Source organism: Heterocephalus glaber, unplaced genomic scaffold (assembly GCF_053883595.1).
Source record: "Heterocephalus glaber isolate CG9 unplaced genomic scaffold, H.glaber_assembly_v1.0 deba00000071, whole genome shotgun sequence".
Classification (NCBI taxonomy): Eukaryota; Metazoa; Chordata; class Mammalia; order Rodentia; family Bathyergidae; genus Heterocephalus; species Heterocephalus glaber.
In genome coordinates, this window is record NW_028258137.1 from 12,599,239 (window position 1) to 12,625,872 (window position 26,634).

Genomic DNA, 26,634 nt, shown 5'->3' on the forward strand with positions numbered 1-26,634 from the left:
CCTGAATACTGAGGTTTTAATTTAGAAAAAACAACTAATACATTAACATCCTTTTTTTTTGTACTGGGGATCGAACTCGGGACTTTGTGCTTACAAGGCAGGCGTGGTGCTGACCTAGGTTTGCCATCACTGGACCATTTAGTACCCTTTTGTTTTAATCACTCCACATATTGACCAAAGTATTTGTTGGGAATGGTTGTATAGAAAAGGTACAGCTATGTTTAGGAATTTTTTCTGAGAGAGGCAGTGAAAAACAGAGCGTTCTTTGCCTTGAATAGAAGACAGTATCATCTAGTAGCAGCTCTCTGGGTCCATGATTTGGAGATTTGTATCCCTTTTCTAGCTCTGGCATTATATAGTAGTGTGAACTTTGTTAAACCATTTGGCATCTATGGGCCTTTGTTTACTCATTGTAAAATGGAGGATTCCTTATGTCCTTTAGATCTAAAAGTTCTTTTTTTTTAATGGTACTGATTAGTCTTTGTGCCACTGTACTACCCGACCCTATAGGAAGCAGACAATGATCCAACAGGGGAAGCAGCAGCTAATACCCAGCAGACACTTACTTTCTATGAGCTAGACCTTGGTTTAAATCATGTGGTCCGAAAATACAGTGAACCTTTGGAGGAACATGGCAACTTCCTAATTACAGGTACTCTTATTGCAGAATTCTTCTCTTTTACCTGGTTCATTATGTCCAAATTTAATAGGTTTTATTTAATAGGGTTTGGAAATTAACCTCTTTATAGTAAACCTGAGTACTTTGTCTATGTTTTAAGAGTTCATGTGGTAGAATGATAGTGTTATATGGACAGAGTATATAGTTTCTTAGTAACACATTTTTTTTTTTTTGGTACCAGGGATCGAACTCGGGGCCTTACGCTTTCAAGACAGGCGGTAGAACCACTGAGTTAAATCCGTGGCCCAGTAACTCACATCCTAATAAGAATGGGAAAGAGGGGCCAGGGATTTAGCTCAGTGGTTCCACTGCGTGCCTTGAAAGCGCAAGGTCCCAAGTTTGATCCCCGGTACCAAAAAAAACAGAATAGGAAAGAGGATACAGAGAGCAGTTAGCTTAGAATATAGATTCTTGTTAGTTCTATTAATTTGACTGTGAATCAGAAAACTTAGGGGAAATAGTATTTTGAAAACCACTAACAAAATTGATCCAAAAATAAATTAAGAGGCTGGGGATTTAGCTCAGTGGTTCCAGCACCTGTCTCGAAAGTGCAAGGTCCCAAGTTCAATCCCGGTACCAGAAAAAAAAAAATCCTGAGTAGACCAAAATATATATATATATTTTTGGCACTGAGAATCGAACTCAGGACCTTGCACTTACCAGGCAGGTGGGGTGCCACTGAGCTAAAATCCCTGGCTCTAGACCAAAATCTATTAAAGAAATTGGAGCAGTAGTCAAAGTTCTGTCCAAAAGATTTAAGGTCCGTGATATTTAGGGAACTTTTAGTATCTTGTTAAGGTTATATATTCCTTTAAAAAATAAATTTCTCTTAAGGATAGAAAAATAATAAAAACTAAAGAATAAAACTACCACTTTACAAGTCTTAATTCGTCATATTAAAAGGCTAAAGATCTTCTATTTCAACAGGCTTGGGGAAGATAGTGATCTAGTACTTTCTGATTTGGATTAATTGCACTTGAGTTGTCCAAAGTGAAGTATGTCTATTGTTGAGACAGGATTTTGGAAAATAAGAGGACTTTTTACCCCCCAGTACTGAGGATTGAGCCCAGAAGCCTCATACCTCCTGGGCAAGTACTTTACTGAGTTATACTCCCAGCTTTTTTTTTTTTTTTGGAGATAAGGTCTCGCTATGTTATTCAGGCTGGCCTCAAACTCATGGTGATCCTCCTTGCCTCAGCCTCCTGAGTGCTGGGATTGCAGGTGTCCGTTCCCATGCCCCATATCACTAGCCTTTTTTTTTTTTTTTGGTACCAAGGATCGAACTCGGGACCTTGTGCTTGCGAGGCAGACAGCGGAACTGAGCAAAATCCCCAGCCCTACCACTAGCCCTTTTTATTTTATTTTGAGATAGAGTGTTGATAAGTTGTCCAGGCCGGCCCCAAACTTGAATCCTGCTGTCTCAGCCACCCAAGTAACTGATGACAGAGTTGTGCCAGTGCGCCTGCTGAGACAGCACTTGTGTTAAGCATTAACTCTTAGAGACTGTTAAGCAGATGAATATTGGAAAATAGATTATACATCTTATCACTTGCTGTAACATACTACCACACCTTTCACTTACAAGGACTTTGTTCATTCAGTAATGGGGGTGCATTTTGAGAGAGGGTCTCACTATGTAGTTCAGGCTGGTCTGAGGCGATCCTTGTGCCTCAGGCTCCCAAGTGCTGGGATAACGGGCATGCACCAATCCACCTGGCCTATGCTGGGTATTGAATCTAGAGCCTCAGGCACACCAGACAAGTACTGTACCAATGAGTTATACTCCCAGTTCCGTTCAACAACTTTTTATTGAATTTCTGTAATCAGTACATGCCAGGTCAGCCTACTAGGTCCTGGGACTACAGTGATGAAAAATTAAATGCGATACCTCCCTTTGTGCAGGTTGAGTCCAGTGGTCAATACCGAGAAGTAATTCAAAAAAATTGCCAGGTACTGTGCCAGATGCCTTGATAACATAGAGTGGATAGCATAGGAAGGAATATGTTAGAGAAAGCTTTCTGAAGAAGTGCTATGTGAGGGAATATTTGTTGCAGCCTATGCAAAGGCCGAAGTAAAGAAAGTTTGAGTCCTTCAAAGAATGGAAAGTTCATTGCAGTTGTATTATTAAAGGGCTGGAAGAAGAATAGTGGTAAATGGTAGTTCCTGACTCTTTTTTTAGTTTTTTGTTTGTTTGTTTTGTTTTTGGTACCGGGGATCAAACTCCGGTCCTTGCATCTGCACAGCAGGCGGCGAAATGACTGAGCTAAATCCCCAGCCCTTTTTTCAGTTTTTTGAGACAAGGTCTCCTGATGTAGTTCAGGTTGGCCTTGAACTCACGATGTACTCAGGGTGGCCTTAAACTCTCAGCAGTCCTCCTGCTTCAGTCTCCTGAATTCTGGGATTACAAGCATGCACCACCATACCTGGTTGGTTGCTGAAAGACTTTAAGCAGAGTAATAATTACCTGATAGAGGTGGACACTTCATTCATAAAGGTTACTGCTCACATTTGATGAGTGGAGTGATGGCATTTAGACTATAAGCTAGAAAAAAAAAAGACCATAAGCTAGGAGCCTGATGCAGAGGCTCTGTCACTAAAATTTTTGGCACCATGAGAGCCAAACACAAGAAGGAATTAGTGGGGCTGTGGGAAAGAAGAGAATTCAAGGATGATACTCATATTTCTGATATGATCGGTTCATTGATGCCATTCTCAGGTGGAGTATCCAGGAGGTCGAATAGGTTTAGGAGGCCACTTAAGTTTGCTTATGAATCCACTATTTTTTGGGGGGGGCGGTGCCGGGGATTGAACTCAGGACCTTGTGCTTGCGAGGCAGGCGCTGAAACCACTGAGCTAAATCCCCGGCCCTAATCTACTATATTTTTAAAGTACATATGGGATGTCCTTGTCTGGTAGATGATTAGATTATAGGTATGAGCACTGAGTTCTGGTTTGGATATAAAAATTAAGATGTATTATTGATGCTAAATATCTTCCATATAAATACAAACTATATTCCATATTTAGCATGGATAAGAAACACTGGAATATTTCTCAGCTGCAGACAACTGCCTTCAAGTGTTGAAAGAGAAGGACCAGAGAGTGAAAGTAATTCATTAGTGTGTCAAGTCACTGCTGAATTTTGTTTTCTCTGACAGTTCCAGGAGGGTCAGATGGTCCAAGTGGAGTGCTGATCTGCTCTGAAAACTATATCACCTATAAGAACTTTGGTGACCAGCCAGATATCCGGTGTCCAATTCCTAGAAGGCGGGTAAGGTCTTTGCCGTAAGAAGAGAGATATTTGTTTTGTTTTGTTTTTTTGGTACCAGGTATCGAACTTGGGTCCTTGGTGCTTGCAGGGCAGGCAGCGGAGCTAAATCCCTGGCCCAGAAGAGAGATACTTGTATTTGTGAAATGATTTGAACTTTTGTAATTGCAATGCAGTCTCTTACTAAGTTTTAGTTTTTTTGAGATGAGATCTCTGTGTAGTTCAGACTGGCTTTTTTTTGGTACCAGGGATCAAACTCAGGGCCCTGTGCTTGCCAGGCAAGTGTGGCGCCACTGAGCTAAATCCCTGGCCCTTTTTTTTGGTTTTTTTGAGACAGGGTCTCCCTCATTCCTTCAGACTGGTCTTGAACTCACTCTGTACCCCAGGCTGGCCTTGAACTCATGGTGATCCTCCTGCCTCAGCCTGCTGAGTGCTGGGCTAATAGGTGTGCACCACCATGTCCACGTTGAACCCAAAATCTTAGCTAGAGAATGCCTTCTAAGAATCAAGGAAGTTGGTGTAGAATAGCCCTAGTGATGAATGGTTTGGACATCCATTGATGGATGGTCGTGTCATAGATGTGAGTGTTTTATTCATAGCCTGAAATGATGACTAAATTTCATGTCTCTTCTCTGACAGTTTTGTCTGGAGATGGTTTTTGCCTTATCGATCTGATCAGGCTGTAGAGTGGAATTATGGCCATTTCTTAGTTACCCAAGAGTTATTATATTTATAGTAGACAAGTGTTTTTGGTTAGCAGGCTAGTCTGTCTTGGGCCTCAGGTGGCCTGTACAGTTTATTGATGAAGTATTGAATTTCAAAAATAAACACCTATTTCTAAGATGTTGATTGTATTTGACTTTGCTAGAATGACCTGGATGACCCTGAAAGAGGAATGATTTTTGTCTGCTCTGCCACCCATAAAACCAAGTCGATGTTCTTCTTTTTGGCTCAAACTGAGCAGGGAGATATCTTTAAGATCACTTTAGAGACAGATGAAGATATGGTAAGTGGACCATGGATGGAAGAGGAAAATGAAAAGGGAAAAACCAACCATTTGTTGTTACCTAGTTTGATAAAAGTTTCTACCCAGGACCTTGCCTGTTATTTGGCAAGTGTAGTACCACTGAGTTAGACTTGTAACCACCATAGCTGCACTTTTTTCTGGGCTAAATCATTTGAACATAAGTTGCAGGTGTCATGACATTTACGATGTGCCTCCTCAAAACAAGAATTTTTTTTTTACATAGTCACACTGCTAATATAACACCCAAGAAATTTGTATATAATTTCTACGTTTATGTATAATTAAACAACCTTTTTACAAATGTGTTTATATATACTTTAGGTTTACAAATTAAAAATTGGAAATGTAGAATGCCAAAAAAAGTGGTTACCTGGGCTTGTATATAAATACAGGTTTTCCTACTCTGGTTAACAGAGACTTAGTCTAGTAATCTTGTATACAGTGACACTGGACTGTGTCACCGAAGCCATTATTTTCAGTTGGCTACAGTTGGTATGAATAAGAGTTTCGTGTCTGCTGAAAACTGGTAATATGAGTGGTTTGTTACTTCTTTTATCCTATGCAGGAATTCTGAATAATTGGGCAGTTTCTTAGAGAGTTGTTTAGATCAAGAATTGGCAAACTTGTTTTGTAAATATTTCCAGCTTTTGTGGGCCATATAGTCTGATTCAACTTGTAGACTCTGCCATTTCCGCAAAAACTAGCCACCAATAGTGTAAACAGATGGGCATGTCTGGCCTGTGAGCTGCAGTTTGTTCACTCCTGGTTTAGATAATGAGTTCTGTACTTTATTTACTACTGGGCTTATGCTATTTCATGTAATATTGGGCTTCCCTGGCCAGGCCTCGCTTGCCTGTACACTAGAATCTTCTTTTCCCTACAGGTAACTGAGATTCGCCTGAAGTATTTTGATACTGTGCCTGTTGCTGCTGCCATGTGTGTACTTAAGACAGGCTTCCTTTTTGTAGCATCAGAATTTGGAAACCAGTGAGTACTCCTTTTATTACCCTAATTCACTCTGGTTACTTTTTTTTTTTTTGGTACCGGGGATCGAACTCTGCACCTTGCACTTGCTAGGCAGGCGGCAGAAACACTGAGCTAAATCCCCAGCCCCAACTCTGGTTACTTTTTTTTTTTTTTTTTGGTCCCGGGGATCGAACTCGGGTCCTTGCGCTTGTGCAGCAGGCGGTGAAACCACTGAGCTAAATCCCCGGCCCCCACTCTGGTTACTTTTAAAGTTGGCAGGAGGAAGGTATGGTTTCAAGGCTGGGAAGGTTTTCACATGACTATCCTGAGTTTCTCAAAACAAGTTTTGCTCTTCTTTCTTCTTCACATTCTTCTCGTTGTTAGCTTCCTTTACTTGAGTGGCTTCAGTCAGTAACCTCTGTTGATGTTTGCAAAAAACGCCATTTGAATTTAAATCTTACCTGGCCATTTCATTCAGTATTATTGAAGTACATACTACCAAAGAGATTTCCACAAACCCTTGTATAGAGCTAAAGCTGAAGATTATTACCCGCCCACCCATATCACCAGTCCTCCCAACCTCAGTATTTCTGTTAATGACCAGCAGGGTCAATTCTGGCAGCTGAAATGTAAAATCTCAATTTTTTTGTCCTTTAACACCTTCAGTTAAATGCTGAGTTCTACTTTGACTTCTCTGTTTTAGTGGTGTTATAGTAATTCGTTTCCTTATTTCATTAACCTTTCCTGCAAAATTTGGCCTTTAGAATTATCTCATCAGACAAGACACAAAGCTGATGAAATGATGTCTTCTATCCCTGTTAGAATCTTTAATGACTTTTAATTGCAAGACGGGAGAATCTGAATTCTAGCCTCAATTTAAAGCCGATGTCCAAGGCTCCAAATTACATGAAGTAAAATAACGTAGTCTTGTGTGTATCTGCCAGAGTATATGCAAACCATTTTACCAGTCTTACATTCCATTTCCTTGTAGTTAAGATGTCTAAGATTCTATGCTATTTCTGCCTTTTCTCCAGTTTTCTCATTCTTGCTATGCCTTTTACTCTCACACAGTGTCTTCTTACTGTTTCTTTATTTCTCCTTTGCCTAGTGTGCACTTTGTTGTATATCTTCTTTTTCTGGTTTGTCTAAGTGTCCCTTGGTGTCCATGGGGAGTTGGTTCCAGGACATCCCTCCCCTCAAGGATGCTAGAATCTGAGGCTGCGCAGGTCCCTTACACATAACCTGTGCAATCCTCCTGTGTCCTTTAAATCATCTCTGGGCTACTTGTAATACTTAGTAGAATGTAAACGCTGTGTAAATAGTTGTCATACTCTGATACTTAAAGAATAATAAGGGCTGGGGATTTAGCTCAGTGGTTCCGCCGCCTGCCCTACAAGCGCAAGGACCTGAGTTCGATCCCCGGTACCAAAAGAAAAAAAAAAAAAGAATAATGACAGGGCCAGGGATTTAGCTCAGTGGTTTTGGCGCCTGCCTCTAAAGTGCAAGAAGGTCCAGAGTTCGATCCCCGGTCCAAAAAAAAAGAATGATGACAAAAGTTTGTAAATGCTCAGTAGAGGTACATGCATTCATTTACTTATTTATGTGGTGCTGCGGATGGAGGTCAGGGACCTTGTTGATGCTGGGCAAGCACTCCCCCACTGAGCTACATCCATAGCCCCTTTTTTGGAGCATTCTTTGATGTATATTCCTAGGAGTGGAATTGCTGGATCAAGTGGTAATTCTGCATGTAACTTTGAGGAACCATCAAACTTCCTTACCAGCTTTATCATTTTACATTCCCAGGAGCAATGTATGAGGCTTCCTGTTTCTCCATATCCTTGGCAACACTTATTTTCCACTTTTAAAAATTATTAGAAAATGAAATAAAATTATTTTCAGGCACATGCCTGTAATCCCAGCACTTGGGAGACCAACCTGAACTACGTAATGAGGGCCTGCCTCAAAAAAAAATTATAGTCATTGTAGGTATGAAGTAGCAGTGTATCTCATTGCAGTTTGATTTACATTTTCCTTATCATTGATATTGAGTGTCTTCATTTGCTAATTGGCCATTTGTTTATATTTGATGAATTCTATTAAAATCCTTTGCCTTTTTTTTTTTTTTTGGTACCAGGGATTGAACTCGGGACCTTGCGCTTATGAGGCACTTTGCCTATTTTTTAATTGACTTTTCAGGTTATAAAAGTTCTTTATTCTCAATGCTAGACCCTTATAGATGTGTGATCTATAAATGTTTTCTCCCTATTTTGTGGGTTGTCTTTTTACTTTCTTGGTATTGTCCTTTGATGCCCAAAAGTTGTAATTTTGGGAGTGGTGCCTAGGTATTGAGCCCAGAGCCTCGAACATGCTGAGGATGCATTCTGCCACTGAATTGCATGCTCCAGTCCCCTAAAACTTTTGAAGTTTTGATAAAGTCCAGGTTATCCATTTTTTGTTGTTGCTGTTTTCTTCTAAAAGTGTTATTGTTTTAGTTTTTGTATTTAGTTTGCTCCATTTTGAGGTAAGTTTTTGGTGTGAGATAGAGGTCTTTTCTTACATTTGGAAATACTGTTATTCTGGCACCATTTTTTGGATATAGCATTGCAGTATTTTAATGCTGGACAATATTTCATTATGTGGATAATGGGGTAATGTTTTTGTCTTGGTTTGTGAGATGGCCTTGCTGTGTAGTTCAGGTGGCCTTGAACTTGTGATCTTCCTGCCTCAGCCTCTTCAATGCTGGGATTACAGGCATGTGCTAATGTGCCCAGCTTCAAATTTTCTTTTTTCTTTTTCTTTTTTTTCTTGGTACTGGGGATTGAACTCAGGACCTTGTGCTTGTGAGGCAGGTGTTGTGCCACTGAGCTAAATCCCCAGCTTTTTTTTTTTTTTTTTTTTTTTTTTTGAGATAGTCTTGCTATGTAGCCCAGTCTAGCATCTAATTTAACAGTCCTCCTGCCTCAGCCTCCTGAGTACTGACTGGGATAATAGGCATGTACCACCATACTCTGCTCTAATTTTCTTTTTTTTTCTAATCTTAAGTTCTTATTTACTGTTGGAATAGACTTTCTTAAATATATGTTCTGACATGTTGCTGAATTACTGTAGTCTGCTAAAAGTTTGTCCTAATTTATACTTGAGCAATAGTTGGTGTCTATTTTGCCACAATATTAACAGTGGTGGGTATTTTTATATATATGCATGTGTATATATATTTATGTTATTTATTTTTGAGACAGGGTCTTGCTGTGTCATTCAGATTGGCCTTGTATTCACTGTGTAGCTCAAACTGGCCTTGAATTTGGAGCAGTCCTCTTGCCTCAGCCTCCCGAGTGCTGGGATTACAGGCTTGTGCCACTACATCTGGCTCTGCATTATAATCTTGACTTTACATTTTCTAGCGCTGTGCTTCAATAGTGCATACCTTATTGTATTCTGTAGATATTTAATAAAAATACTTAAGCACTAATTACTTTTGTGTTTTAAGCACTTTGTAAATATTGATTACTGTCATTCTTACTATATTCTAGTAATGTAGAAAATTTTGGAAAAGAACAGATTATCCATGATTTTATTCCAGAACAGTTACTTTTTATAGAACTATGAGTCATTTTATAAGTTACATTTTTCACTTAAAATTTTTATTTTTGTTTATGGTGGAAATTTTCTCAAATAAGAGAGAATAGAATAATAAATCCACACATCACACTTGCTTTCAAACAAATCCTGGTATCATACTTCATCATTACATCTAAAAAGAATAGCAGCAATTTTTTATTAAAACCAAACAGATCTAGCATTATTTTGATAAATAGGCATCGTCTTTGGAGAATTTTTTAACTAAAATCTCTGTTCTTTGCATCTCTGCAGTTACTTATACCAAATTGCACATCTTGGAGACGATGATGAAGAACCTGAGTTTTCATCTGCCATGCCTCTGGAAGAAGGAGACACATTCTTCTTTCAGCCGAGACCACTCAAAAACCTTGTGCTGGTTGATGAGTTGGACAGCCTGTCACCCATTCTGTTTTGCCAGGTATGGGCCTTTTCATTTCCCTCCAGTGATCAGTGCCAGTCAACTGGTTTCGAATCTCAAATGGAATAATAGGTTTTCAGTTTTCCTAAAATTAAATTAAGGTGTGATCTAAGAACTACATGTTTATGGAATTGCTACTGTGCAAAGGTGAAGCAGAGAGAGGTATGAGAATTGAAAACCATTAATAGATCTTTGAAGGTTTTTTTTTTTTGAAGTTTTTTTTCTAACTATACAACTCAAGTTTAGTGTAAAAATTCAAACTATACAAAAGGTGAAAAAGTATGTTCTTTGCCCAGCCTTCTAGGACCTCACCTCCTTGGAGACCATTACCATTAATAACTTCTTGTGGTTACTTTAAGGTAGTTTTCTTTGGATCTGCAGTTATGTGTGGTGTATCTTTTTCTTTTAAAGTGAATGGGTTCCTACACTACACAATATTTCTACCTTGACCTTTTATCATTTAATTATGTGTGTGTGTGTGTTTGTGTAGCTGTATTTCTCTCATTTTAATATAGTTTCTTATCTAAAATACTTCAGAGACAGTGGAATCAGTCAGCAATAGGAAATTATAAATCACATATTCAGGGAGGAAGCTGAAGTGGCTCAGGATGAATACTGTGCCTCCTGTCACCAGAACTCAAGTGTAGCAGCTAGAAATGTTACCATGGTGCTGTGTCCTACATCGATGGGGTTTTGGTAACCACTAGGGACTACCTGATCCAGTTAATTACACTTCTGTTGGGAGTCAGCTTGCTTACTGTATATTGGGGAAACCAGTCAGCATTCAGGAACTCTGTGTTACTTTTTTTTGTTGTTGTTGCTGGGGATCGAACTCAGATCCTTCTGCTTGTGCAGCAGGTGGTGAAACCACTGAGCCAAATCCCCGGCCCACATTACTTATATTTTTAATCTGAAGGAAGTACTCAATTTCAGGTGGAGGTTGTACAACACTTCACTAAATGCCGGAGTTGTTTTTCTAACTAAACTGATTTAAGCCCTTGGAAAAACTTGTTGCTTCAAGCTGGTTTACTTTGTGGAATACTGGAGCTTTTTCTCTTCATTTCCCAGGGTCATGAGTCAGTATATAAAATAAACCTAATAAACCATAGAATAGTTTGTCCCCTGAGAAACAGAACTGTATTTCAAAGCTTTAGCCAAAGTAGACGTTTTCCCCTTTACTTTTTAATTAAAAAAAATTTTTTTGGTACCAGGGATCGAACTCAGGACCTTGCACTTGTGAGGCAGGTGCCGGAACCACTGAGCTAAATCCCCAGCTCTCCCCTTTACTTTTTCTTTGTGCAGATAGCTGATCTGGCTAATGAAGACACTCCACAGCTGTACGTAGCCTGCGGTCGGGGACCCAGATCATCTTTGAGAGTCTTACGGCATGGGCTGGAGGTAAGATGGGAATTTTCTAGATTTTTCTGTAGGGTTTGGTGGGAAGTATGGACACACAGCAGTGAATGGCTTTACTTTGATGAAATGAAAGGTACATTTAATGTTCCTGTGAAAAAGTATGTTCTTCCCTATTTCCCTAAAGTTTAGATTTGTGTATTCTGTAACTTGTTAGTATAGTAATTCTATGCTCAGAGGCTAGAAAATCTCAATGGAACGTTTTATTGCTAGTCTTGAGTCTTTTTTAAGGTAGGCTGGCTGGTTGCTTGCTTGCTTGCTTTCTTCTCAAATCCCACCTCTTATCATGATGGGGTTTTTTGGGGTTTTTTTGTTTTGTTTTTTGTTTTTTGGTACCGGGGATCAAACTCTGGTCCTTGAGCTTGCAGGGCAGGTGGCGGAACCACTGAGCTAAATCCCCAGCCCTCGTGATGGTTTTAGTGTTAATGTTTCTCCCAAGGGCCCTGGGGTTGATCTTTTTTGATTTTTTTGTGAGACAGGCTCCCACTGTGTAGTTCAGTCTGGCCTTGAACTCACAGCAGCCCTCATGCCTCAGTCTCCCATGTGCTGTGATTACAGGCATGTGCCCTTACATCCATCTTGGGTTGATCTTTTTAGAAGTGAAAGGCTTCCTGTGACAATTTGATAGCTGAACAAACGGTTTGAGGGTTGCTCCCTGATTTTTATAAATTTTTATTGGAATAAAGCCAAGATTCAAGGCCACAAGTTGGTTTTAAATTCCAGCTCTACCACTTAATAGGTATTACTAAGCTTTTGTTTCTTTTTTTTTTTTTTGCTAGTATTACAGACATGTGCCACTGTGCCAGCTGCTGTGGTTTTTTTCTGTAAAATGTGCTTGCTAATGGTACTTGCATTAGATGATTATTGTTTGAGTTAAATGGGATGATGCATGCGAAGCATTTAGCTTGAGATGCAGTATGTGTTAAATGTTAGCTATTAATATTGCTGCTTCAGGAATGTGTTTTTTGTTTTTGCTTTGAGATGGCATCTTGCTATGTAGTTTAGGGCTGGCTTTGAACTCACTATGCACCTTAGGCTGGGCCTCAAACTCATGAGGGATCCTCCTGCCTCAGCTTCCAAGTGCTAGGATTATAGGCCTACGCCACCACACCTGACTCTCTTATTTTTTATTTATTTTTTTATTAAGTTTATTGGTACATTTTAGGTATACAATACAGTTACATTCGTCATTGGGATCTTGTACCTTTACATGATGTATCTTGGTTTTTATTTTTTCCCCTATTCCCCTGCCCTCCCTTCATCCCCTCCACCCTTCCCTATTTACAAAGACTTTGTTTCCATTTTTTCCTTTTCTCATGCCCCCCCCCCCACTCCCTTTAGACCTTTTCTTCCTGTTTCAATTATCAGTTACACATTTCGATACTTATTTACACTTTTAGTTTTTCGCACCAGAGAAAGTTCGGTATTTACACATTTGTCCTATTTATTTCACTTAAGAGTATGGCCTCAGTGTGCATCCATTTAGCTATAAATGTCTCTAGTTTCTTGTTCTTTATGCCTGAGTAGTACTCCATTTTATAAAAAAACTACATCTTCTTTATCCAGTCTCCAGTTGATGGGCAATTGGGCTGTTTCCAAGTTTTAGCTATTACAAACTGTGTCGCTGTAAACATGGGTGCGCCTATATCACTGTAGTATGATCCTTTTAATTCTTTTGGAAAGATACCCAGCAGGGGAATAGCTGGGTCAAATGGGACCTCTAATCCTAGTTTTTTGAGGTATCTCCATATTGATTTCCACAGTGGTTGCACCAGTCTGCACTCCCACCAACAATGGAGAAAGGTTCCTTTCTCCCCACACCCCTGCCGGCATTTGTTGTTGGTTGATTTCTTGATAGCAGCCATTCTTTCTGGGGTGAGGTGGAATCTCAGTGTTGTTTTCATCTGCATCTCTCAAATAACCAGTGATGTTGAACATTTTTTCATATGTTTATTTGCTGCTTTTACTTCTTTGTCTGAGAAATGTCTGTTCATTTCAGATGCCCATTTTTGGATTAGGTCTTTATATTTGGGGGGTTTCATTTTTTTGAGTTCTTTATATATTTAGATAGACCTTTATTTGAGGATCAGCTGGTAAAAATTTCTTCCCACATTGTAGGTTGACCTGACTCTTTCTTTTAAAGGTTTTGCTATGTAATTTAGGCTTGGCCTTGAACTCATTGTGTAGCCCAACCTGGCCTTGCACTGGAGGCAATCCTCCTGTCTCAGCTACAGCTGGCTTTTGGGTTTTGAGTCTGTTGCAAAATCCTGCCTCTTCAGTTTATTGGGAATGAGAAGTTAAAAGAAAATAGGAAAAAAATTGTCCACTTAAAGGTGTGTCTCTGCTGTTATGGGTAGACAGTGGGCAGACAGCCCAGATGTGTGTTGATTAATCTCCGAAAGCCAGCTGTAGGTTTATGGTGAGGTAGTGGATAATCCCAGCAAGCCTGCACCTGTAGTTCCACTGAAGTTCAGGCTGGTTTTTAGCTGTGAGGCTGGAACCCAACTTGTTCAGCCTGGAACAACTTTGTGTGCTTCCTGTTACTTGAACTCAATTCACTAGGAACTGCTAGGTGGAGCCCGCAGCTGCTCTGAGTTTGGAGCTCAGTTGGCCCCTCTCCAAGATGGCTACTGGCCAATTACCCTCTCTTGGGGAAGTCCGAACTGAAAACTCACCAGCCACTGCAGTCCTCCGCATCCATTTCTCTGTTCCTCTGGTGTGTTTCTCTGTAGAGGCCTCTGGGGTCACCAGTTGTCACTGTACATCTGCAGGATTGAGCCACTTCTCCCAAATAGTGAGTCAGGGCTTAGGGAGAAAGCGCCGCTTGTCACCTCCTTCTACATTGAATTCTCTTCGCTCTCCCATTGGGCTTCAGTTCTTGCTTCAGATCCTTGCTGGGTCCCTGGGACCCACTTCCATCCTTCTCTTCCTCACATTGCTATGTACCAGAGTCTGGACACCAAATCTTGGAGAGGCTGTTTCTATGCTGTTCACCACTCTTACACATTTTTGAACAGACTGAATTCAGAAACTTTCATATGGGAGACACTTAAAAACTGTAGAATATAGCTGAGTGTGGTGGTACTCACTTACAGTTCTAACATTCTGGGAGGCTGAGGCAGGAGGATTACAAGTTCTGGCAGTTTAGCAATTTAGTGAGACCCCCTACTCCCCAAGGGTCCTCTGGAGCCCCACGAAGCCAGCAGCCCTCAGGCACAGCTCTGCAGTCTTTCCCGCCACCTGGCTCAGCAGGACCAATCCTCCTGACTGAGACTTCTGAGAATTTGTAAATTTTTTGATTGCCAAAATATTCATAGTTCAACAAAATTTTAAAATGAACTGGACCCAATTTAGAGCCATAGTTCTTGATTACTTAACTGTTCATTGGACGAGCATCTGATGAAACAAGCACTCTGCACAAAAATACATTAACAAAGCTTTTTATAGTATGTAACAGCTAAATGACTCATTTTTTAATCTCTACAACTTTATAAACTACAGATCTTTGTTGTTTATAGAAATATTTTAAGGTTGGACATGGTGACTAATGTTTCTAATCCCAGTGTTCTGGGAACTGAGACAGGAGGATCTGAGGTTTAAACCCAGCCTGGCCAATTTAGAGACTTAATGAGACTTTGTCAGAAAATAACAATAAATAGAGGGCTGGTAGGGCTGGGGATTTAGCCCAGTGGTTTCGCCGCCTGCTGCGCAAGTGCAAGGATCTGAGTTTGATCCCCGGTACCAAAAAAACACACAGAAAAACCCCCAAAATAAATAGAGGGCCAGAGATACAGGTCAGAAGGCTCTAGGTTTAATCCTCAGTACCCCCCCCCCCCAGTGTAACCACAGTGGTATGTTATTTATAGGAAGAACAGAAGGCATTATCTTTTTTAGGTTCATTGATGTAACAGTGGTAGGAAGACTTAAGAACTCCATCAGTAAAATTTGTGATGTTTGCTGTACTCCATACTGTATGTGTAAAACTGATAGTTGCCTTGTTCAACTGAGATTATGATCTAGTCAGAGCAAGGTAGAGCAAAAAAAAATGTAGGACCAAAGCATTCCTAATGAGGCCGGGGATGTAGCTCAGTGGTTCTGCTGCCTGCCTCAAAAGCACAAGGTTCAGAGTTCAATCCCTAGTACCCACTCCCTTAAAAAAAAGCATTCCTTTTTTTTTTTTTTTTTTTTTAGGTATGGGGTGGGACTGAACTTGGGACCTTGTGATTCTTAGGCATAGTGCCACTGAGCTACATCCATGGTCCAACAAAGCATTCCTCTTAGCCTCCCACAGTTCTGGGATTACAGGCATTTGTTCCCATACTTGGCTTGGTTACACAATATTAAGCTATTTAATTTATTTTCTTTAGATCGTTTAAAAATATTTAAGAAACTGTCTTAATCACTTTTTCCTAAGGACAGGCTTATTTTAGTCCATAGTTGACTGACTCCAAGGCAGGAAGATACTGTTGTTCATTTTATGTCAGTAGGAAGCAGAGAGTGAAGGGAGGAGCTAGGAATGGAGTCACACCCCCCAGTGACCCCTGTCTTCCAGTGAGACCCCACCTAACAGCATGTTAACTATCACACCAGTAATCCAATCACCTTTCAAAAGCCCCACCTATGAGCACAGGAGGCTTTGGGGACACCTAGCTGTAAACCATAACAGAAACTTACGTTAGAGTGATTTGTATTTACAAAGACATAAAATTCATATATAATCTACTCCCAAGTTTCTCCACTAGATCATTTTGACTTTTTCTTAGTTATTCCATCTACTCTCATTTTTGCAAATGTATAGGATATTTGATGATTATTAACTGTCCTTAAAGAGCATAACGATCTAATAGAAAAGGCAAAACAGTACCCTCTGTAAAGTGGAGAGTGGTTTTTAGGAGTGCTTATATGAGGTAGAGATGATGGGCAGCCAACAGGGTAAAAGAATATTTTTTCCAAAGAATGTAACATTTGAATTATTCAATGAAGAGAGATGGGATTTGGCCTTATGGGAGCTAGGGAAAGAAATGGGGAACTAATTTAGATGGCCTCTTTTATTTCTAGTGGTTATGGCCCTTTCTAAGGAGGATGTAGGCATGCCATGCCCCAAATAAGCACATGCTTTTGAGTGTAATAACTATTCCCCCAGACATTCTGACTTTTGGCTGAAGTTTGTCAGGGGCATTGTCATTACCTCTATAGCCTTTTTGGTTCTAAGGTTCTTTTTTCACAGATGATCCCATCTTTTTAATGGAGCTTACAGTGTGAGGACTTCCTTTGCTTATTGGGACCTTAATATCTAGCAGAGTAAAGCAAATGGCTGAGTTCTGTATTTACAGGTTTTGTCCTTTCCCTCCTTTCCTCTCAGGTGTCAGAAATGGCTGTTTCTGAGCTGCCTGGTAACCCTAATGCTGTCTGGACAGTACGTCGGCACATTGAAGGTAAGCGTTCCTTTCCTGGAGCCTGGGAGCCATTGACATGCACTTCAGAGGCTGCATTCATTATATTTCTGTACCACATCATCTAGCCACATATCAGAAACTCCTGGCCCATCACCATAGTACTGAGGCTCTTTCAATCAAGATAACTTCAGCTTTTGCTCTTTCTGTGCAAGTCATTAAGGGGGGGTGCTGTAGGACAGCTATTGTGTAAACATTTCAGTGTGATAGAACTGTTGTGTTTTCAACTTTATAAAGGTATATGAGGGAAAATTGATTTTTCATTTTTCTTCAGTGTGTTCTTATGTGCTGAAATCAGTGAAATTCTAGGTGGTATTCTAGGAATTAAGAGACTTGGTAAAGCTTGTTAATTGGTCATGTCTGCTTATGTTTAAGGAAAGCAGAGATGGTTGAGTGGAATCAGAATTTTGGAGTGAGCGGAGGAGAATTCCGAGTTTCTGCAAACAAATAGTTACCTCATCCTAAAACTTTGAAAGTAATGTGAAAATGCACAGTATTGTAATATCAAGGGAGGCTTGATAGTTGAATTTCAGTCTCATAGAAATAAAACTGGCCTCTCATTTTTCCTTTGGTTCACTGGAGGTATAGGTCATTTTGTCCCAAGAACTTCATTTACCTCTTTCCCCTCATGAATATGGGACTGGTGAGTAAGATCTCCCTGGCCAGCAGACAAAGCTTTTTCTAGAATTCTGTACTTCTGCCTGCTGTTCAGATCTTCTAGTTGAGTGGAAGAAATTTAAGGGAGCTGGGAATTGTATAGGAGAACCTCTTTCTATTAGAATACTGCACAGTTTTGTGGATTTTGTTTTCATTGTAGCTGTTGGAATCAAATCAATGGGGTTGAAAGAGGAAAAAGTGAACAGGAAGTTGGTAGGCTTGTTTAAGTTGAGACTGTATTAGACAATTGATTTTTAAGTGATTTCCACCTGGTGTGTGATGTCTACATGAAGAAGCAGTGTTGATGTTCACCTTTAGCTTGGTGGCTTTCTGGTGTTTTGGCCCTTGAAAACATTCTCTGGACCGTTGGTATTAGATGCTTTTGTTTCCTTTTGGTAACAGAGCTAAGAATTGAGCCCTAGGCCTTAAACATACTTGGCGAGTACTCTGCCACTGACCTAAATCTCCAGCCCCTTTAAAATTTTTTTGAGACAGAGTTGCATTGAGTTACCTATGCTGGCCTCAAGCTTGTAATATACTCTTGCTTCAGCCTCTCAGGTGGCTAGGATTATAGGCCTGCACCACCGTACTCTTTTAGAAAGAACCTTTAAGGTAACTTAGTGTGACCCTCTCCCTTTTTTTCTTTTAAAATTTTAGACAGGTTTTTAATTTTAAGCCAGATTTTTTTTTTTTTTTTGGTACAGGGGATTGAACTCGGGACCTTGTGCTTTCGAGGCAGGCAGTGGAACCACTGAGCTAAATCCCTAGCCCAGCCAAATTTTGATTTACAAAATGTTCCTCATTTTCATGAAGAAGGCAGAAAGTCCTAAAGGGTTGACTCTTACTTAGCACAACACATCTAGATAATACGGCTGGAAAGTCCTAAGTCCTAGTCCAATACCCATTTGACCTGACAGTAGAAGTCTGTGGGTCTTGCTGGTTTCTTTTTGTATAAATTCTGTTCTTGTGCTCTGTAGTCATTTGAGTGCCCACTATATATTCAGACTAATGAGAAGAATCCCTACCTCAGCGGACTTGCCATCTAACAAAGAAGATGGAGGAGTGGAGGTAGTGTGGTGGTGGAACACTTGCCTAAGTGCACACAAGGCCTCAGTCCCCAGAACTGCAACAGAATTAAATAGGAAAGAGGACAAGTGTGCAAAACTGTTGTGTGCTCTTGTGCAACGAAAGGCATGCTATCAGGTTAAGAGGAAGGCAGTGGGCTTATGCTTGAGGATCAGGGAAGGCTCTGGAAAGAAAATGTTTTGCTTAGTGATAGTATATTGTGTGATGGAACTTGTAGTTGAAAATTTTTCTCCTCTTAAATATCAAAACCTGTGAAAGAACTGTACCTGACACATTTCACTTTACTATATTTGGTTCGTCGCCCACAAATACAGGTCAGGTTCTCTTCTGTTCATTTTCCTTGCAGATACTTCAAGTTACTGTTGAGCAGTCCTCTGTCTACATGTGCTGCAGTCTTCAGGCAAATACTAACTTTGGCTGGTACTTGGTGATGCCTACTACCAATACCAAGCCTTTTTTTCTCTTCCACAGGTGGCTGGTGAAGGTGCTGATCACCACAGGTGTGTACCTACTGCTAGGGTCTACTATGGGTTCTTACAGTTGTTCACCCAGGGAGAGGGACCTTCACAAAATACTAAGACTACCCTGATGGCATCTGTCAGGGTAACTGCAGTTGGAAGTCAATGTGCTTGTGTTTTAGCTGGCATACAGTTGGTTATGAGGCAAGAATCAGCCTCTACTTTGTCCTCAACTGTAGCAGCTTACATTCTCTTGGAGTTCCCTACTCCAGGTGTACTGATTGAAGATCAGGATCTAGAGAGGGCTTTTGAGTATATTCAAGACTGCTGAGCCAAGATGAGCACCAGTGGTCTGAATACAAAGTGAGAATGAGATACTGTATAGGAGACTTGAATAGTCTGGATAGTGGCTCATTTTACCCTTTGGAGTGAGCTGTGAGCTGCTTGTTGAGCCTTCGCTCCTAAAGCAAGGGAAACAATAAAGCATTCTTTCTCTAGGTGCCACAGCAGCACTCAGATAGAGTCCCTTATGTGTTTGAGACCTAAACATACATCCCCACCCCTTTTAAAATTTTTTTTTTGGGTACTGGGGATTGAACTCGGGTCCTTGGGCTTGCGCAGCAGGGGTCGAAATCACTGAGCTAAATCCCCGGCCCCCTTTTTTAAAATTTTGAGACAAGGTCTCACCATAAGTTACAAAGGCCAGCCTTGGACTTGTTATTCTTTTGCCCTAGCCTCCTAAACTACTGGTATTACAGGTGCGTGCCACCACACCCAGTTCTAATGTTCCTTTGACACTTAGAACTCCTAGAAAAAGGCAACATGGATGTTTATAGTTCTTAGTCATTTACCTTGCCTGAAGCCTAGCTTTGCTCTGAGGGCCAACTTTGAACTTACTATCCCTAAGATATAAGAATAACTGCTCTGGTGCAAATCTTCCCAGTGGAGAATGGGATAGAAGTTACGTTGTTCTTAGTCTTCACAGAGTAACAGATCCTAGGAGGAAAGCTGTGATGCACAGCAGCTTTTAAACATAAATCCTTGCCCTCCAGCTTGTTGAATTGTCTAGCCAAAATATGATCCTGTTAAGTTGACTGAGCTTCTCTTTTATTTCTGAACACTCTGGGATCTTGGTCAGAGGGAAAGGAGGAACTCAGGAACCCTCCTTTCTTTTCTTCCCCATTCTCGTGCATGTAAGTCAGAAGTTTATAAGAGCTGTCTTCTGGAAACTCTTTTTCCCTCGTCTGAAGGAAGAGACTGGGAATTGTTGCCTTTTATTGTTTAGCTTTATTTTGCTCTGACATAGTTTTAGTAAGGGGAACATGAAAATGATGCAGTTTTCAAATAAAATTAAGTAATTTCTATTACTGTACACCAGAGATTTCTCTTTCACAAACAGAGCAATAAAGCTCCAAACTTGGTGTTATGGGGACATGGATTTTTGTTTTGTTGTAAGCTATATTCATATTATTATAGTAAACAATGGTCAGTCTTATAGAGCCATTTTATGATTTCCACAGAGCATTTGGTATATGTGACAGTAATAACAATAATTAAATACCTTCTTGTCCAGTTTTACTCCTTATGATTTAGAAAATTAATCCACTCTGGATTCCTGGCCCAGCCTTTAGAGTACTGTACACCTACTGGGAACGATCTTTGATCCTTGCTCTTCAGCGATTGTATGCACACGTGCATAATTAGCTGAAATGTGGTTTTTGTTTTTATTGGATTTTTGTGTGTGTGTGTGTGTGTGTGTGCCGGGAATCAAACTCAGGACCTTGCACTTGCTAGACAGCTATGGTGCCACTGAGCTACATCCCCTGCCCTGAAATGGTTTTTCCAAACAGTGCTTAGACTTATTATGTAAAGCAGCCTCATAAATTATATTTAGTTGTATCTTGAAGAGCTGATTGCTACTCATCAAATTGTTCTTATGTCCTGTTAATAGGTCAGAATGCTACTGTAAGCTATACCAGTGTATACTTTCACTTGACCCATACTTTTATATTATAAAGAATGCTGATTTTCCTGAACTCATCTAGTAATTTTAGTTCAGCTGTACCTTCTAAGAGAGGAAAGCTCAGTTTGTAGAGGTTTTAGTCCATAATTGGCTGGCTCGAGTGGCATATGGCAGAGGGACATTGCAGGAGAACAGTTCATTGCTCACAGAAGACAGCAAAAGCAACAAGGGACCTTAACAGCGGCTTTCTGCCCCTTTTATCCAGACTACTCAGGGCAAGTAGCACTCACATCCTTATTCCTAGGGCCTTTGATCCCTAGCACCATGAATCAGTCGCACACTCTAGATTTGGCCACCTCTGAAAAAGCCCCACCTATGACCACAGGCTTTGGGGGGCATCTAAACACAAGCCATAACATTCTGCCCTGACCCCGTAAAGACTCTTGCATATCCCTTTATGCAAAAAAGTATCTAGTCCATCTCTCTCTTTTTTTTTTTTTCCCATACCGGAAATCAAACTCGGGTCCTTGTGCTTTCGCAGCAGGCGGCGAAACCACTGAGCTAAATCCCCAGCCTAGTCCATCTCTTAAAAGTTGCCAAAGACCCTAACAGTTTCAGCATTACTGAAAAGACCAAGTCCAAAGTCTCCTCTGAGGTTTAAGGCAAACTCTTAGCTGCAACTCCTGTACGCAAACACTTCCAATATTCAGTGGCACAAGACAGACATTTCCATTCCAAGAGTTACAAACAGGGATGCAAAGGAATAGGACCAAAGCAAGTCCAAAATCCAGCAGGGCAAACATTAAATCCCACAGTTCCATTTCCAGCATCCCCAGCAATCTGTGGCAAGTTGTGAACTCCAAAGGGCTTGTTTGGGTAGCTCCACCTCTATAGCACTTCTGGTGGTTGTAGTTCCCATAGCTTCTCTCAGGGCCGGACTCTGCATCCTCCTTACAGCTTTCCTCAGGCAATCCATGATCCTGGCTTCTCCAAACTTCTGGGCTCTCCACTGTACCTTCAGCTTCACACTCATAGCTTCACACATTGCCCTCTGAGGGGCACACTGCCTGGCCTCCCAGGCCGCCTTCTGAAATCTGGGTGGAAGCTTTCCTGACTCCACAACTCTTGCTTTCTGCAGCACCAAAACCAGCGGTCCTTGGATGATGCCAAGGTCTGCTGCCAACTGGAGCAGTAGCCAGGCTTTGTTTTCTCTTAGTTGTAGGAGTTGAGTCCCTATGAACCAAATTCCGAGGAACAACTTCCCTAGGCTGCCACCATTATGGAACATGGTGCCGTGGGGCTCTCTTCTCAAACCAGACTTATACCTTTGGAACTCTGAAAAATTGTGTTCTTGATGTGAGTGGGGTTAACCAGCTGTGTGGCACTGAGCTCTGATAACAGCAGCTCTGATAATAGCTGCTATTGTTATGAGTGAGACAGCCTCCAATTTAATGCTTTGTCTTGTTATTTTTTTCCTTTGTTTTCCTGATGTCTATTTAAAGGGGACAAAAAGTGGGGAGTTGATAGAAAAATTCAAATGTAAGGTAGGAAAATCTCTTATTTAAAAAGTTAACATGAGGCGGTGCCTGCCTCATGAGCCCAAGGTCCTGAGTTCAATCCCCAGTACCGGAAAAAAAAAAAAAAAAGTTAATGTGCACTGAATATTTATCAGTTTTATGCCAAACATTGTGGGTGTGAGGGACACAGAACTTGTCTTATGTTGTGGAATTGGAGATACTGGAAATGGATGCCTTTTATAGGAGAAACTTCTCGTTTGGCTTTATACCTCATGTCCTCTTAGTGTTTATCTGACTATATTTCATTATGAAAAGCAAAACCTAAAAAACCAGAGGTCAAGGGCTGACAATAAACATCACCGTTGCCCTTATTTCTTGGTTGATGTTCTTACATTGTTCCCAAAGCAACTAGCGGTCCCAGTTTCCAGTCCAGGAATGATCTAATCTCATGGAGGCTGAGTAGTCTTTTATTTCTTAGTTTGTATTCCTACATTAGTCTGTTTTGGAAGAAGTTAAGGGATCTTTCTTGGTTGATAAGGAGTATCTTAAGAAGGAGTTGTGGTTGGCAAGTAGTACAAATGTGATGTAGCTAAATAAGTAAATATTCAAAATTTCTTCATGCTTCTGATTTCCTTTGTGTTGTCCTTGCTCATTTCTCCACAGATGTTTCAGTAAAATACTAGTTTTGAAAGGTGCTAGGGGAAGACCTTTGTACTCAGTTTATATAAGCATTTATCTTTAAGCTCTGTCACCCTAATTATCTTTTGGATCATCTCCATGTGTGAGTGTGTGTGTGTGTGTGTGTGTGTGTGTGTGTGTGTGTGTACAGAAGTGCCTTGGAAGATTTCTGAAAACTCTTAGTATCTCATTTGGCTTTGTAATTCTGATGAGTTCTTAGCTAACCAACTCCTTTCTTTTCTTTTCCAGATGAGTTTGATGCCTACATCATTGTGTCTTTCGTGAATGCCACCCTTGTGCTGTCTATCGGAGAGACTGTGGAAGAAGTGACTGACTCAGGATTCCTGGGCACCACCCCGACCCTGTCCTGCTCCTTGTTAGGAGATGATGCCTTGGTGCAGGTGAGGATTCTTGGGTCTTGCTTACCTGCTTTGTCCTCTCTTTGCCATCATTGAGCTGTGTTCATTTCTCTTTACCCTCCCTTGCTAGAAAGCCTGAGGGAGGAGACATCCTATTTTATCAACATAAAGAACTGTGTTAAGACTGAAGTCTTTCAGATTTTTTCTTGACATCTACAGAAGACACTTCTGTTCACTTGGAGAATTTTGAAACATTGCCTCAGTTTGCCATTTCTGTGATCATTACAGAGTCTATCAGTGTTACACTTCGCTGTCTTTCTTTTCTGGTTCTGGGGATTGAACCCAGGCCCTTGCTAAGCTGCCCAGACTGGGCTGGACCTGTGGTCTCCTGCTTCAGCCTTGTCCTCATCTCTGTTAGATATTTATATGTGGGTAGGTTGTTTTGTTTTGTTTTTTGAGACAGGGTCTGGCTTTGTAATTCAGGCTGGCCTCAAACTCACTAGTAGCCAGGCTGGATTCGAACTTGTGGTAATCTTCCTCCTGAGTGTGGGGATTACAGTCATGTACCACCATTCCCGGCCATACGGGTTTTGAACTTTAAGTGAACACTGCAGAACATGGACTTTTTAACAACTGACCTTGTCTGGGACCTGCTAACTCCAGCTCTTGATCTCATGAAGATGACAGATCTGACAGTTGTGAAGATCACGTTGAGTGGTTAGTCAAACTGCTAAAGTTGGTTTTCCTTCTTTTACTGACTCTAGGTGTATCCAGATGGCATTCGACACATACGAGCAGACAAGAGAGTTAATGAGTGGAAGACTCCTGGGAAAAAAACAATTGTGAAGTGTGCGGTGAACCAGCGACAAGTGGTGATTGCCCTGACAGGAGGAGAGCTGGTGTATTTTGAAATGGATCCCGTATGTTACTTTATCATTCACTATATTACTTAGTGTAGAGTCCAGTGACGAAGAGAGGAGTTGTCTTCTCTACCTCTAGGTTATATTCACAAAAAAGAGAATCAGGAATGAAAGTGTCTAGAAGCCATATATGTCTTTACAGAAGTGGAAAAAGGAGTAGTTGATGCCTCATTCTGATTGGAGTTGTGAAATCCTCTCTTAGCAGTGGATCACTTAATTCTTTTGCACTTTATTTACACTTGGCTGACAAGTATTTGGTATAGATATATTTTCTGCCTTCTGAATCCCATTTTAGAAATGTTCTGTGTGGAAGGATGTTGAATACACTAAATTACGCTCTCAGGATTTTAACTGTCATATTTGAATTCCTTTTTACCCAGAGTCACTCAAAAATCTCATGAACAGATAGTGTTAATTGTTTTTTTGTTTTGTTTTTTGTTTTTTTGGTACCGGGGATCAAACTCAGGACCTTGTGCTTGCAATGCAGGTGCGGTGCCACTGAGCTAAATCCCTGGCCCATGAACAGATAAACTTGTCTGTACATATATCCATTTCTTGAGAACTAGATTGGCTTAGAAAATTGGCAGCACATTGAGCTTTTTCAAAGGTCTGTTAATATCTTGTCTCAATGATTAATTTTGTTCACCATTAGCTTGTTAAATTCAGTCTTGGAGAAATTCTTAGTCATTGATTATATAGGAGTGAGAAGAGACAGAAAGAAACCTCACAGTCTGTCTTCTGTCCCTGGGCCCAGGGTTTTTCAGTGAATTGGAGCATCTAGACCTCACTCTGTCTTCCCTTCTATAGTCAGGACAGCTGAACGAATACACAGAGAGGAAGGAGATGTCAGCAGATGTAGTGTGCATGAGTCTGGCCAACGTTCCCCCTGGAGAGCAGCGGTCTCGCTTCCTGGCTGTAGGGCTGGTGGACAACACTGTCAGAATCATCTCCTTGGACCCCTCAGTGAGTGAGACCCTCTGCTTCAAAGATCATCTGGTTGGAACCTTAGCATCTGGACCCCGAGATTTTTATCTGCTTCTGTCTCTTTTCTGTTGGTCTGTCTCTCTTTTTCTTTCCCTCTCTCTATGTCTTTCTCATTTTGTGGTGCTGGGGTCAGACTTAGGGCTTCATGCATGTTAGGCAAATGCTCTACCACTGAGCTACACTCCCAGCCCAGTATCTGCTGTTATCCCTTAGTTATCATAGTAGCATTCCCCAGGACACTTGTGCTGTGGTTTTAGGATATTAATTTGAGATTACTAAATGTTTATTTGGCATAGTTAAAAAATTTTTTTTTTATTCTTTTTTTTTGGTACCGGGGATTGAACTTGGGTCCTTGCGCTTGTACAGTGGGCAACAAAACCACTGAGCTAAATCCCTGGCAGTTAAAAATTTTTTTATAGTGAGGCCGGGGATTTAGCTCAGTGGTTCTGCCAACTGCCTCAAAAGCGCAAGGACCCAAGTTTGATCCCCAGTACCGAAAAAAAAAAAAAGAAAACCAGTGGGGTAACCCACTTTGCAATCCCTCTTCTGTCTCTCTTAGACAAAAGGTATCTTTCAATAAATTTTTTCTGCTCTTTAAAAAAGAAAACCAAAAACAGTATCCCCAAGACAGTTTGTATAAAAGGAATTTCACTTGTTCAGGGCATTAGATGACTTTCAGAAAAGAGCCCTTTACTTACTTTTACCACAATTCACTTTGACAAAAAGGAAAGCAAGATCCTCCCAGTACTTACTCTGAGATTTAGTTTTATAACACACTTGCCTCTGAGAACTCACTCCTGCGGTTTCCCCTGCCCCAAGAAAGTTCTTCCTTTAACCTAAGCATTAGATCTCTCTTGGTATGTTTTTTAAGAAATTGATTATTTCCTGTTTTCTCTTCCCTAGGACTGTTTGCAGCCTCTGAGCATGCAAGCTCTCCCGGCCCAGCCTGAGTCCTTATGTATCGTGGAAATGGGTGGGACAGAGAAGCAGGATGAGCTGGGTGAGAGAGGCTCTATTGGCTTCCTGTACCTGAACATCGGGCTCCAGGTAAGAGATTCAGAGGCACATTGTTGGTATCAGACCTTCTGTAGGTTTCACCCATTTCTTTGCTGAGTATAGGTGTCTCTTTGCACCCATGGTTTTCAGTGGGCACTTTATAAAAGTGAGCAG

The 26,634-nt window shown here is 40.8% G+C and overlaps 1 protein-coding gene and 1 non-coding gene across 2 annotated transcripts in view; both read left to right on the forward strand.

The window, feature by feature from the left end:
- Positions 1 to 26,634, forward strand: part of Sf3b3 (splicing factor 3b subunit 3) — a 46,018-nt gene that overhangs the window by 7,495 nt on the left and 11,889 nt on the right. The window contains exons 5-15 of the mRNA XM_004842883.3: positions 511 to 652; positions 3,838 to 3,950; positions 4,816 to 4,953; positions 5,858 to 5,961; positions 9,811 to 9,976; positions 11,279 to 11,374; positions 16,752 to 16,824; positions 23,451 to 23,602; positions 24,325 to 24,480; positions 25,288 to 25,443; positions 26,368 to 26,511. Of these exons, the coding sequence (XP_004842940.1) occupies positions 511 to 652; positions 3,838 to 3,950; positions 4,816 to 4,953; positions 5,858 to 5,961; positions 9,811 to 9,976; positions 11,279 to 11,374; positions 16,752 to 16,824; positions 23,451 to 23,602; positions 24,325 to 24,480; positions 25,288 to 25,443; positions 26,368 to 26,511 (1,440 nt within the window). The remainder of the gene's footprint in view (positions 1 to 510; positions 653 to 3,837; positions 3,951 to 4,815; positions 4,954 to 5,857; positions 5,962 to 9,810; positions 9,977 to 11,278; positions 11,375 to 16,751; positions 16,825 to 23,450; positions 23,603 to 24,324; positions 24,481 to 25,287; positions 25,444 to 26,367; positions 26,512 to 26,634) is intronic.
- On the forward strand, positions 4,544 to 4,630 carry LOC147830614 (small nucleolar RNA SNORD111). The gene has a single exon (XR_015449706.1). It is a non-coding gene; the product is annotated as a small nucleolar RNA SNORD111 (small nucleolar RNA).